The sequence below is a fragment of the Castor canadensis genome, chromosome 8 (assembly GCF_047511655.1).
Source record: "Castor canadensis chromosome 8, mCasCan1.hap1v2, whole genome shotgun sequence".
NCBI classification, from domain to species: Eukaryota; Metazoa; Chordata; class Mammalia; order Rodentia; family Castoridae; genus Castor; species Castor canadensis.
In genome coordinates, this window is record NC_133393.1 from 106,504,667 (window position 1) to 106,519,121 (window position 14,455).

The 14,455-nt window shown below is 35.4% G+C and overlaps 1 protein-coding gene across 1 annotated transcript in view; it reads left to right on the forward strand.

Annotated features, from left to right (window-relative positions):
* The window catches only part of Irak3 (interleukin 1 receptor associated kinase 3), a 53,410-nt gene that overhangs the window by 15,140 nt on the left and 23,815 nt on the right, over positions 1–14,455 (forward strand). The window contains exons 2-6 of the mRNA XM_074083837.1: positions 1,964–2,146; positions 6,107–6,171; positions 6,872–6,926; positions 8,216–8,367; positions 12,929–12,993. Coding sequence (XP_073939938.1) covers positions 1,964–2,146; positions 6,107–6,171; positions 6,872–6,926; positions 8,216–8,367; positions 12,929–12,993 — 520 coding nt within the window. The remainder of the gene's footprint in view (positions 1–1,963; positions 2,147–6,106; positions 6,172–6,871; positions 6,927–8,215; positions 8,368–12,928; positions 12,994–14,455) is intronic.

The window sequence follows — 14,455 nt, forward strand, 5'->3', positions numbered from 1 at the left end:
AGGTGCTGAGTTCCTACAACCAGTTACAATAATGTACCTGGATCCTCATGGCCATCCTCAGGTGACAGTTGGATTTTTTCCACTGACCTATATTTGGGATCCTACATTTTTAGGCTTCCTAGAAGGTAAAGGTATGAGGGAATCCTGCCATCACCACTCATAACTCAAAACCACATTGCTAATTTTACCAAGATGATTGAGCAAACCTGGGGGTATTGTCATAGGAACAAGAAAGCTACCCTTTCTGTCACTTGCCTTCTCAGTCCATATTTCGCTTTACAGTACACTATAAAATTTGAAAGTTGTGACGCAGGGTTGAAGAAATTTTCACTTGAAGAATCCTATTAAACTCAGCAACATAAAAACTCATATACTTTTACTAAGACTTTAAGGTATTTATACAAGACCCCAACCAATGTCATGTGCACTGTTTTTGAGTAATGAAAAGCCTAGAATCCTTATGAAATATTTCCCTGATCCTACCCAGACATTAGCTTTTAAAATTACACAAATAGTCCAACAGCAAGACATTGAGGAATAAACATTTAAAACACCATTGCATAAAACTTCAACAGGTGAATCTAACTGTATGACAAACGATTAATAACTGCAATGAAGGAGCAAGGAAGAAAAGAATTAACCTATGTGATTTTGGTAAACAGGATTCAGTATTAACTTTATCCTTAGGCTAAGGATAAAAAGAATTACTTCACTTTAGTTCAGTTCTCATGGGGGTGAATCAGAAATTATGAAAGTACTTTATGCATATGGTAGAATTAAACAAATAGATATGTCAGTTACAAAGGCAGAGTTTCTTACTGTTCAATAATGACTAAAATGTAGCCCTCTGGTGTTGGATTGGAATCAGAATAAACTTTTGGCTTGTAATATGTGTACATCCACATACAAAAATACAGCTGCATGGAATAGTGTCATACAAATATTTTTCAGCTGTGTGTGCTTAGAAAGGCCTATAAGCCTAGTCACATCTAGCACCTGGATCTTAGCTTCTAAACATCATTTCTAAAAAAGAAACTAGGGATCCTTGGGCAAGTAATTAATTCTAGTGCTGGGGAAGAAGAAATACAAAATGAGCCTGGAGCACTTTGTAGAGCTAGAAAATAAGGAAGTGGTCTAAAAACTATAGGCCTTGTTAGAACACAAGAGCTCACCTAGATGGACAAAGCTAAAACAACTTTTAGCAACAGCACAACTAATGATATCACGATATTTTAACCTTTAGAATAAATTAATACCCATGAGTCCATGCCAATATACATAAAAAGTTGAGTAAATAAGTGAGAGAAGAAAGTTGCAGTTAATGAACACAGAAGGAAAAAGAGAAAGTAGAAAATCGCCATGAAGCAAACATTATTGTTGTGATCACATTATAATTGCAATAAACAGGTTCCACTGTTGGGTGCAAATATTAGTAGGCCAACTCTGAGGAGAAGCAGGCTATTTCCATATTCTCAAAGTATTTTCCCCAATATATAAAGAGGAAGATGTTGTAGTGAAGAAAGCCCCAGACACCACTTTAAGCAAAGCAGATTAATATCAATGGAGATAAGACATCCATATCACAGACACCTAGATGTCATACACCGAGAAAGACATAGTGTCATTTCATAGTCCTAAAAGATGAGGAGAGACTGAAGAACCATCACAGATAAGAGGAGATTCAGTGATTAAATGCAATGAGGAAAAGGCTCTGAGAACAGAAAATTCAATTAGTGGAATAACTATAGAAATTAGAATAAGGACTGTGATTTGATTATTACTGATTCTGATAATTGCCCTATGGTTAATAGTGTGAATATTAGTGGAGGGTGGGTAAGGAGCATATACTAAATTAGTCCAAAATAAAGTTATAAGTAAAATAAAAAAATACATAAGGTAACAAAAACAGGTAGTTCAATAAAAGTAAATTATTCTTTGGTTCTTTCTTTTGCAATTTCTACAGCGGAGCGACTTTCAAACAGCTGGCTGGATGTTCGCCATATTGAAAAATATGTAGACCAAGGTAAAAGTGGAACAAGAGAATTACTGTGGACCTGGGCACAGAAAAACAAGACCATTGGTGATCTTTTACAGATTCTCCAGGAGATGGGGCATCATCGAGCTATCCATTTAATTACAAACCATGGTAAACACATTATTATTATCTTAGTATAATAAGGCTCTCAATCCATCCTACAGGAATTGTAATTCATGAATGGAAATCCTGAATTTTAACCAAAACATTGACTCATCTTGTTATATGTCAGTGACTCCTGACCTGTTGCTTCTGTCTGCAGAGGATCTTGTGGTTTCATGGGGTTTTTTTTTTTTTTTTGTGTGTATGTGTGATACTTTCTTCCCTTATTTTCTAACTTATACAACATACTCCTTCCCACTGCTTTATAGTTTTGGTTTTTATCTTTGCTAATAACTACAAGTTTGTAAATGTTACATTTTATCATTTTTCTGTCCCAAAACTCAGAAGCTCTTTGAATCAGAATCACAATATTTAAGTAGAATATACATAAGGCTGTTCTTCATTCTATTACATGATTAGAAGATAGTAATACAATTGTTTCTTTACGTAGTGCAGATAACACCTCTATAATAATCTTGGAATTTTTCTGCATCTTCACTACTATTTTTATGCTACAGTCTTAACTCTGCTTTACTTGTCTGTCATTCATTCCATAATTCTTTGTTTAGCTTGTCTGTGTTTGATGCTGCATCATTCTTACATTCAGAAACAACTAACAAATGGTGCCTATGAAGTTTTCTCTATTTATTCTTTCTCTATTTGTTCTGTTTCTTCCACTTGGATTTACTCACTTCAACAATAATGATCTTGGGCCTTTGTGTTGCAGACTCAGGACTCTTATGTTGGTAACTTTTGTAATTACATCTTTATTCTTTGGCTCATTACATCTATTTTCAGCTTTGTATATTTGCACACATGTTCTTTGGTAATTTATGTAGTGTGCATGAGACTCTCATAATGAGATCTACACACACGAAGAAGAAATCCTGTGAGATTTGTACTAACAAACATAGCTTCAGAATGATTTTCATTTGGAAGATTTTCATGCTAATGAAAAGCTTTTAGTTCCTAATAGCTTCCACCATGATACTATCTGTATAACTTGGCTAATCCCCTTCACTATTGTATACTATTTCTTCGCTTGCTTTAGTACTGCAAAACACTTCATGCTGAAGCTGAGCAAGTGAGATGCAGTGAGTTCCTAAGAACTGTAAATGCTATGCCTTTTCATTATCTGAGCCTTTTCCAACTTCTGAAACCACCCACATGGTTTGGTGTCCTCAGTCTAAACCTACCCCAATTTAATAGGACACTTGGGCGTGTTTTATGTTTCAGTGTTCTGGAATAGATTTCAGGGTATGTTTTCACTATGTTGTTTATTTATGCAGTAGAGAATGATTTGGATTTTAAGTAGACAAAAAATCCACATTCTTGGTTGACTCCTAATCTGTTGCACATGCTAAGTTGATTTTGTTTTTTAAAATTTGAGAGTAGGTTAATCGAAAGACAGTTATTTACTGCTTTAGCACAGTGAGATAGGTAAATCTGAAACGAAGAGGATAGAATATTTCCTTACTCTGTGTCATTTGCTAAAGAAATTAAGCATTATTTAATTGTAATTTATCAAGTTGATGGCTTGAATTAAATCATAATCTTGAAAAAGTTAATTGTATACGTTGTTTAGAGTAAAATGCTATGATTCATTAAGAACATGTGTACCTGCTGAGCAGGTATGTCCTGTGGTGGACACTCAATGAATTAGGAGTTAAATTTTCCAATTGAAAATGCAAAAATGATGAAGTCTTTCTATACTGCTACCATGGACAGATTTATCAGCTATTCAGTTTTTTTGCTGATCTTTTCTTAATTTTTATTATTTTTGGTGAATGTTTTTAATTTTAGGGCAATGTTGACCTTTCTTGTTACAACCTTCAGGTATGAGTTTATAGATTTGGATTATATTCTGAGTCTTGTATTTCCTCCCAGGAACTATTCCTGCAATTCAGGTTTCTAACACTAGTGGTTTCTTTGTATCCAGATTTTAGAACATAACCAAAATGTTCAAGAAACTAAAACTTCTGCTTACCACCATTGTATTTCTGGTATGCATGTCCTTACACCAAACAGTTTTCATTTATAGTCCAATGAGCAGCAGTCTTCCAATTTTTATAAGAAATCTACAGCTTTCTACAAGAGTCATTTTGAATCTTCCATTTTATGAAATATTACCTCTCTTTTCATTAACAACAAAAGGACAATGATTTGTAGTGCCTTTACAGCAGCCGAACTTCAAATCTTGTTCTATACAACAACACCTAGTTCATGATGTTTGTTATTTCTCTTGTCTAGTTGCCCTGGCTAGAAACTTTAGCATAATATTGAATAGAAAACCAGACACCCCGCTGGGCACTGGTGGCTCATGCGCCTGGAATCCTAGCTACTCAGGAGGCAGAGATCAGGAGGATCGCAGTTTGAAGTCAGCCCTGGCAAATAGTTCACGAGACCCTATCTTGAAAAACTCTTCACAAAAGTAGGGCTGGTGGAGTGGCTCAAGACTAAATCCCTGAGCTCAAGCCCTAGTACCACCAAAAAACAAAAACAAAAACAAAAAACCCAGATGTCCCTATCTTGTTCCCGATCTTAAGGGGAAAGGATTTAGTCTTTTACCATTAAGTCTGATGTTAAATGTGGTTTTTTTTGCAGCTGTCCTACATCAAATTGAGGAAGTTCACTTCTTTTTCTGGGTTTTACTTGTTTGTTTGTATATTTATTTTATCATGATGAGGTATTGGATTTTGCCAAATGCTTTTTCCTAATCTGTTGAGATGAATATGTGTTTTTTGCCCTTCATTCTCTTAATGGGATATATTACATTAATTGATTTTCAAATATTAAACAAATATTGGATTCTTGGGATAAATCCTACTCTGTTACAGTATACATTCTTTTTTATGTTTTGGTGACACTGGGGTTTGAACTCAGGGCCTTGCGCTTGCTAGACAGGTGCTTTTTGAAATATAATCTTCCTTACATGTTTCTAGATTTAGTTTGTCAGTATTTTGTTGAGGATTTTTGCATCAGTATTCATAAAGGATATTGGTCTACTTTTCTTGTGGTGTCTTTACCTGGCCTTGGTATCAAAATAAGACTGGCCTCGTTGTATGATCTGGAAGTTGTTCTGTTTTCTTCTGTGTTTGAAGAATTTGTGTTAAACCTGGAATGTTTGGTAGAATTAACTAGTGAAGTCATCTGAGTGTAGGTTTTCTTTGTGGGAAGTTTTAAAATACTAATTATTTATAGGTCCATTCAGATTGTTTATTTCTTACTGAGTTAGTTTTGGTGGATTTTTTCTCTCTAGGAATCTGACCAGATTATCTAAATTATATAATTTTTTTGGCATACACTCTTTCATTGCATTCCCATATAACACTTGTTATTCAGTAAGTTCAGGGTGTTGTCTCCTATTTTGTTTTTGGTGTTAGTGATTTGAGTTTTCTTTCTTTCTTGGTCAAGCTAGCTAAAGAATTGTCATTTTTGTTGATGCTTCAAAGAACCAACACTGATTTTTCTCTTTTGTTTTTTATTCTTTAGTTTATTCCACACTGATCTTGATTATTTCCTTCCTTCTACTTGCTTCAGTTGGCTTTTCTTTTTCTAGTTCCTTTAGCTGATAATTACTACATTTTTCTTTTCAGTCTCCTATTTTGTACTTGAATATTATAATGATGTCTAATCATAAACTAACTTCATGTTTTAAGCCAACAAAAGTATATTTGTATAATATTTGATTCTTAGGAAGCTATTTTACATGTGTAAATTTGTAATCATTCCATTTGAATGAAACTAAACTTTAGAAATCAACATCACTAGTGAGATATTTATTTTTACAGTCTCAGAAAGAAAAACAAACCATAATAGGTACATAATCATTTTTTATTGCATTCCTTTTATTATTGTAATTATTATTATTTGTGGCGTGGGATTGCACCCAGCATTTGGGCATGCTAAGCAAGCACTCTACCACTAAACTGCATCCTAATCCCTTAGGTCCCTTTATTTTTCTTTCAGGAGCAGACTTGACTCCTTCACAGACCAGACGACAGGAGCACAGATTTCCAAACACATCACCCAAGGTACAGTATATATGCACAGATAATTTCGTAAGGAATGAAATTCTATGACAGAAAAATACTGAATAGGCAGGCACTTTTCCAAAACCAGAAATACTATAGTTCTCTCATTATTCTTTATTTAGTTGAAGATTTAGGAAATTAAGAGATTTGTAATTTGAAGAGCAAGAACTTTCTTCCTATGTGATCTATCAGAGCTAAGATTTAGAACTACTACAGTTGCTGTGAATTATGCATTTGTTCAAACTTAGCTTTTAATTTTCCTTTGCTAGTTGATGTTTTACATGTTGTTGTTAGTTTTTAAATTAGCCTATATTAACTGTGCAAAATAATGGGTTTCATTGTGACAGTTTCATGCATAGCTTATCTCTCTTTCCCCCTACTTTTGGTCCCCATCCTATAGCAAATTAACAGTGATCATATTTATAGCCTTAGAATTCATTTAAATGAATTGACTATAACTGACTGTGACTATAATTGACTATAATTTTAATTTTTAGAGTTGACAAGGAAGCCTTCACTTCATAAGGAAATGAATGCTACTGAATGATGTGAAGTAACTGCTTTCCACTCACTTTCTTCTAAATTAGATTCTATTCTTTTGCACTGTATAGTCTCAGTGGAAGCTATGGATTTCTGTCATGGCTCTGTTCTTTCTAGACTTACGAAATGGAATTACTTTAGTATGCATTTGTTCTTACAGGAAACAACCAATATCACAGTGGATAATGTCCTTATTCCTGAACATAATGAAAAAGGTAAAAAAAAAACAAAACTCAACTTTTCATTAAGTCATGCTTTCATGTACATGAATTTAGAGGGGAACTATCCCTGCCTTAACTATGTACAGTTAGTTCAGTATAAAACTTTCATAGATATGGAAGTCACTTCAGTTTTTGTTAACACTTATAGCTGTGATGGATAACATAGTGTTAAGAATCCATTGGCTAATAAAGAACATAACTGCGGTCTCTTCACAAAGAGAGACTTTCCTTTGTTAGTAAAATTTGTCATTCTTAACATGTCCTAAGAAAACATTTAAAAACTTATATTGGGTTTTACATAGCTTTAGAAATTTTTAAAGCAATTGCAAAGATCTTTTGACATGATAATAGAGTAATGCTGAAGGGCAATATGAAAATCTAATTTTCCATATTAACTTTAAGTTCCTACTTTATAAGTAGGGAAAATAATTTGGTCCCACTGGGAGTCATGCTGATAAAATTTAAAGACTGTTTAAGGCTGTCTTGCCTAATCTTTGTTGCTAGATCTGATGCTTCTCTAGTTGAAAAGAGAATTAGAAAAATTAGATAAGGTTTTGTTCTTCAGCAATACGGTCTAAATCAAACTGGAAATGTGTTTAGAAAGTATTTTGTATTAGCTGTGGAAACATAGCCAAAATTGGGCTCTGAAAGATTTAGCCAAGCTTTTCTTTTCTTTTTCTTTTTCTCATTTGTATTTCATTACCTTTGAATTCTTTCTCCCAATCTTCACTTTGTATAATTTTTTTTTTTTTGAAAAGCTGAAGCATCTTCCTAATTTACTCTGAGGAAGTAAGTTAGTCAGTTGGAGGCTTTGGCTTATGAGAAGTATTTCTGTAAGTCAAGCTTGGAGAATGTTGTTTAGTCATATCAAGAGTTCTACTTCCAGCGGGTTTTGGTTTTTTTTGTTTTTGTGGGTTTTTTAGTGGTTTTAAGTTCATAGTGGATCAACAGCAATATACTGACCTAATGACAAGGAAATAGAATCTTAGAATTATTTCCTCAACTTAACTCTTTAGCTGATCTCTTTGGAGAAGTGATAAAATTACAATACTAATATTCAAATATCTAAAAAGCCATCTGCTGTGAGGAACGATGAGAACCTGACACAAATAAATGGGCAGGGAGCACATGGCGATCTTTGTATTAGGTTCCTGGGCCTTTATCTACAGACCTTCCAGTGGGCTCTGTTGTATTTCCAATATGGAAGTCCTAAGTTATAATGGTGATACTTATTCTTAAAAATAGAAAAGGTAGCTTATCTTCTCCCTATTTTCCTTCCTAAGGAACATTGCTTAAATCCTCCATCAGCTTCCAAAACATCATAGAAGGAACCAAAAATTTCCATAAAGACTTTCTAATTGGAGAAGGGGAGTTTTTTGAGGTTTACGGAGTGGAGATACAAAACAGAACATATGCCGTTAAGTTATTTAAACAGGTATGGAAAGAATTGCTATCACAGGATATTGATTACATTTATTTGCTCATATTTCGTGATAAAATGTGTCATTTTTCATCAACATTGAAAGGAGGTATATTTGAAAATAAAATTTCGTAAATGGGAATAAGATATATGACCTCAGGTGACTGGAGAAATCACTGAGAAATGAATGCCTGTCTTGCAGGAATGTGGAAGCTAAATCCTTTCCATCCCCAGATGTATTGCATGAGAAAGATTTTTTTTAATGCTTATAGGGCCTTTGAGACTTTGCTTAAGAAGATCAAGTTGTGTTCTATTCAGGATAGGCAATGTCCTCTCCAGGCAGCTTCATGGCTATGCCAAAGATGGGCATTCATTGCTACTTTATAAATTGTCTTCTATCACAGTTCAGGAGAGTGTGAAAGAGGAGGCTTCAAATAGGGGTATGTTAGTTTTTCATCATTGTGACAAATACCTGAAAAATTCAGCTTAACGGAGGAAAGCTTTATTTTAGCTCACAGTTTCAGAGGTTTCAGTCCATTGCCAGCTGGATCCATTGTTTTCGGGCCTGTGGTGAGGAAGAACATCATAGTAGAGGGCATGATGGAACAGAACTGCCAGCCAACAGAAAGAGACAGGCAGGAGCCTGTGACAGGGTACAACTTTCCAAGGCATGCCCCCAATGACCTAATTACTCCAGGTGGACCACACATTCTACTTTCTACCACCTCCCAACAATGCTATCATATTGTGAATCCACCAAGGGATTAATACATCGATGAAGTCAGAGCCTTATAGATCCTGTGACTTCCCAGATGCCCCAGCTCTGAACACTGCAGCATTGGGAGCCAAGCTTTCAGCTCATGAGTGTTTTCAGTGGACACTTCAGATTCTAACCATAACAAGGAGCTACATGTGGCTCAAGCAGTATAATGCTAGCCAGCAATGACAGCCCCTAGTTCAAGCCCCAGTACCACCAAAAAACAAAGTAGCTATAGCCATTGATCATACTTGGTTAGAAGACAGTTGAGGGACTACAGCCTGTTTGATTTGAATAAATCAAATTCAAGAGTCAGACAGATCAAAGAGATGTTCTTTAGTCAACAATCAGGAAATACTTATTAACTCCTTTTATGTACTTGATATGTGCACATGTAGAAATAAACACTTTTGCCCTCAAGGAACTCACTGTCTTTCAGGGGATATAGCCAGGCCAATAAAAGATTAAATTTCTATGACAGGAGTACTTTATCAGAGCTTTGTACATAAGGGTTCAGGAGCACATAAAAGATAGCATCTCTTCCCCCACCCAGAAGGGGGCAGCGCTTGTCACTCAGAAGAGTTTTGGCACAGAGTAAGCATTCAATAAACATTTCTGGAAAACAAATGGAAGTTGGATGAAAAGAAGTGACTTTCCAGCTGGATTTTGAAGGGTGAGTAGAATTTTGGCAGGAAGGGAATGAGGGAAAGCCCGCATTCTGATTGGAAACAAATAGCCAGTACAAAGGCCTGGCATTGCACGTTTGAAAGTACAGGCTTTACTCATGAGTAAGAATGCATTTGGCAGAGTAGAAAGTGGTGTGTGGGGGATGGGAAGGTAGTGACAAAAGATGATACTGAAAAGACAGGATAAGTCCGTGGATGATTAAGTAGGTCAGTGAAAGGCTTAGATTTGTGTTTTTAAATAAATAAATAAATAAATAAATAAATATATATATATATATATATATATATTTTTTTTTTTTTTTTTTTTTTTTTTGTGGTACTGGGGCTTGAACTCAGAGCCTTCACCTTGAGCCACTATTTTTGTGAAGGGTTTTTCAAGATAGGGTCTCGTGAACTGTTTGCCCACACTGGCTTCAAAACGTGATCCTCGTGATCTCTGCCTCCTGAGTAGCTAGGACTACAGGTTGTGAGTCACTGGCGCCCAGCTTAAATATAATCTTGATTATAAATTAGATATGGACTCAAAGTTGGCGGGGGGTTGGGGAAAGATGAGAGCTCCAATAGAGAAAGAAACACCTGGTAGAGGGACATTTCAGATGTATAAACTAAGAAAAGGACCAGACTTAAAACCATTGTTCTCAACTCAGCTGCATACTACAGTCACCCACAGAATTTTTTAAAAAATAAGTTCCATAGCAACTGGTTAAGCCAGAACAGTGGTAGCGGCAGGCAACACTATTTTTTGAAAGGTCCCCAAATGATTCAAATGTGTAGCTAGTGTTAGGGAACCACTGTTGTAAGCCAGAGCAAGGTCAGTTAGGAAGGTGAGGAGTAGGTATGTCTAAGAGATAAGGTGAAATGGACCAAACCTAGTGACTGTCAGATAGGACTGGGAAGTGGGGAAGAAAGTAATATCTAAAATGATTCCTACTTTGCAGATCATTTTGCCCAGTCTTTTAAAAAAAGCATTTATCTGATTTCTTCATTTCTACAATTGCATTTTTTAACCACTAATTCCATACAGACACCTCAAGATTCCTGAGAAAATGAATAGTCTAACAAAATCTACTGATGAAACCATTGAATGAACAGAATGTCATTGCTCTAGAGGTGGCCTGACTGATGACATATATTTCTTATTGCCAGTGTGTTCCTGGCCCCATTTGCATGCTGTCTTATGGTCCAGTACCAAGGCCACCTCCATAAAGAGTCTCTGCAGTCTTCTCTCTGCAGCTGCCACCAAATCACATACCCTTTGAGGAGTTTTCATTAGTCTGACTTTAAAATGGATTATCATTACCTCTACATCTCCTTCCCTTTCTGTGACCCAAATAAGTTTTCCTTGATCCCTTCTTACCCCTCCTGTATGGGTTTGGTGAGCCTTCTCCAGCATTGTTTTATTATTTCATTGTATTGATTTCTTCATCTGTTCTGTCACTGAACTACCTGACTTTCTCTGAAGAGCTTTTATTTGCCTCTGCATCCTAGTGCCTTATTACAGGGACTGCTCATAATAGTTGCTCAGTAAATGTTTGGATGAATTGAACTTAGCACACATACCCTTTTGAAGAATTTAGTTGCTAGTTACCAGGAGTAAAAAACTTTAATTGGCTGTGCAATTCCAATCCCTGGTCCGACCCTACATTTGTAGCTCCCTTTAAGGTGGTGAATGGAAGTATGGTTGTAGTTTTGTCTTCTATTTTTTTTTTTTATCTCTACAGACTTCTCCAACCAATGCACTGTCAGCAAGTCAGCAGCCAGCCATGCAAACACACTCACACGCACGCCCATACACGTACACAAGTACACACAGACACACACACACACACTTAGGAAAAATGAGATCCCTTAATGTCTTTGCCAAGAACATTTTTTTTTAAAGGAATGAAATTTTGTAACATTGGGACATCATCTTCAATTACCTTTCTTTGAGGGCTGTAAGTGGAGAATTGTACTAGATATACCAGATCTGTGCTTCTGAAACTGTAATAGCATCCATTCACCTGGAATCATCTTACAATGTTGATAGTGATTTTGCAGATCTGAGCAGCAGCTCAGCAGCAAATTCAGTGTTTCTCAGTAGCTGCCAGAGTAACTGAAGGTTTTTGTGCATAAACCATACCTTAAGTATAAAGGTGTTAGAGTGCCAGGTTAGCAAAAACACAAAAGCTAACCCCTTTGTTTTTCAGATTAAGAAAGTTATGATTTTAGAGAGATTAAGTTGTCAATAGACAGGAACAAATAGCAAATGCTAAGGCTAGGCCTGAGACCTGATCTACCTGGCTCCCAGGACAATAGACATAAGTGATTTGTTAGCCTTGTTTATTGTTTCTGATTTACCTTGGAGAATAACTTCCAGAATATCTGTTGCATTTCTTTCTTTTTATTTCTGAGGACAGAGCTCTAAAAATTCTTCTCTTTAGCAATTTGCAAACAAGAATTTACAGCTGGGAGGGCCTAGGCGCATACTTAATTTAACGCTTTCATGGTAGAATTTAGGAACCAGGGACATTCAAGGGCATAGCATTGAAGGCATTGAAAACATAGTAGGCACCCAGTATGATATTCCTGAATTTATTAATTTATTAAGTGTCCATGTGTCAGGCTCTGGGCTAGCTTCTGGCTCTTCTTTGTAGTAAGAAGTTATACTTTTGTTTGTTTATTAGGTTCTTTTTTAAAATTATTGCCAAGGCAAACTTGAGTTGATATATCCAAATGAGCCAACTTATAAATGCAAAAATTTGCAATTTTGCAAGAAAACATGGGTAACATACATTGGATTCTTTGTGAGATCATTCAGGGAGTTTCTGTCATGGGACTTCCCTTGAATACACACAGTATTTTTGGATTTATGTAAATGCATAAAAATATGGTAAAAAGTTTGAATATGAATTTAGCATCATGACATATTACATGAAAAACTTTTAATTCAAGAACAGTGAGACTAAGTTTGTATTGGGGTTGATGGATTTTTGAAAATCTAATGTAATCTAAAGATCCTTACCCAGAAAATGTTCAAATGCATTTATACTAAAAAGGTCATCTAACTTCAGGAAAACTATAGACCCTGGGTAAGATTTCCCAAAATAGATATCCTTTTCTTAATTTTCCCCTATCTTTTCTAAATATTTAGGATAAGAAAATGCAATATAAGAAACATTGGAAAAGATTTCTATCTGAGCTTGAAGTTTTACTACTGTAAGTATATTTTGTCTGAAATTTCCTCTGCTTTGTGCCTGAGCTTAATCTCTGTTCATCTTCAATTTTAGAACACAGTGCTTAGCCTGGTTGGCATTTAATGAATGTAGGCCATTTTTGACATCTGCTTCAATATATTTCTTAAAGTACATTTAAAAATAGACCATTTACATAATTCACTTGAACATATTTTAACAAGAAATTATCACAAGGAAGTGGGTTAAATCGTGTGTGACTAACATGGCTGAATAGTAATTCTTAGAACAAGAATTGTATAGATTTCTCCCTTAGCCCCCTTCTGTTAGAAACAATCCAGTCAAGAAACTTTCATCAGTGAAATTCTCTTCAGGAAGAGAGTTCTAGAGAAGAAGTCAGGTGCTTTTGATGTGCATGTTTTTCTCGGCATTCACTCATGAATCTGAGAGTCCTTGGAGACATACTTAAAGGTCTTTGTTTTCACATATCTTCCAATCTGTAGCTGTGCAACCTTCCTCATTGAAAGCCCCTAACCCTGTGGAGTTCACTCACCCCTTTACAAATAGGAAATGAGCTTTTCAGATGTTTTCTGAACAGATAGGTAAAGTGGGGGCAGATAGAAAGGGGGGTGGGAGGACTGAAGGCATTTATACTGAATTCTGTCCTCTTTATACCCAGGACCAGAAACCAAAATGTTAGAGGCTAATCTTAATAAGTATCATTTACTCAGTAAAAAATGATTCTAAAATTGTAATAGGTTTTTACATTGAAGTTTTATTTATTTGCTTATGAAAGTAAGATTCAGACATTTTTAAATTCCAAAAGTGTAAAAGGGCAGCCCAAGGAAAGATATTCTCCCACAATCAAGCTGATTTTTCCAAGGCAACAGTGTGGTCAGGTTCTTGTATGTATTCTCAGAGCTATCTTATGCAGAGGCAACCATACATTTTTGTTTTCTTATTTTCCTCCTCTTATACAAAAGGTAGCATAAGCATATTGATCACTTTGCTCATTTTTTGTATTCTTCAATATACTGTGCTTTTCTCCTGGTAAGGGAGTTTTAGCTTTTTCCTAATATTTTATTATTCAAAAATAATGCTGCCACAAGAAAACCTGTGCTCTTGTTGTCATCTCAAGAAAATCATTGTCAAGGAAACTTTTTTCCTAGGAACCTTATGTTTTTTTCCCCATAGGAACCTTATGATTTTAGATCTAACATTTAAGTCTTTAATATATTTTGAGTTAATTGTTGTATATGATATAAGACTAAGTCAGATTTCATTCTTCTGCATATCAGTTTTTTCAGCACCATTTATTGAAGAAATTTTTATTTCTGCCTCGTGTATTTTTGTGCCCTTATAGAAGATTAGTTAACCATATCCGTATCAGTTTATTTCTGGACTCTTTTGTAGTCCATTGTTCTATGGGTTTTTATGCCAGTGCATACTGTTTTGATTACTACAACTTTGTACTACTGTTAAAATCA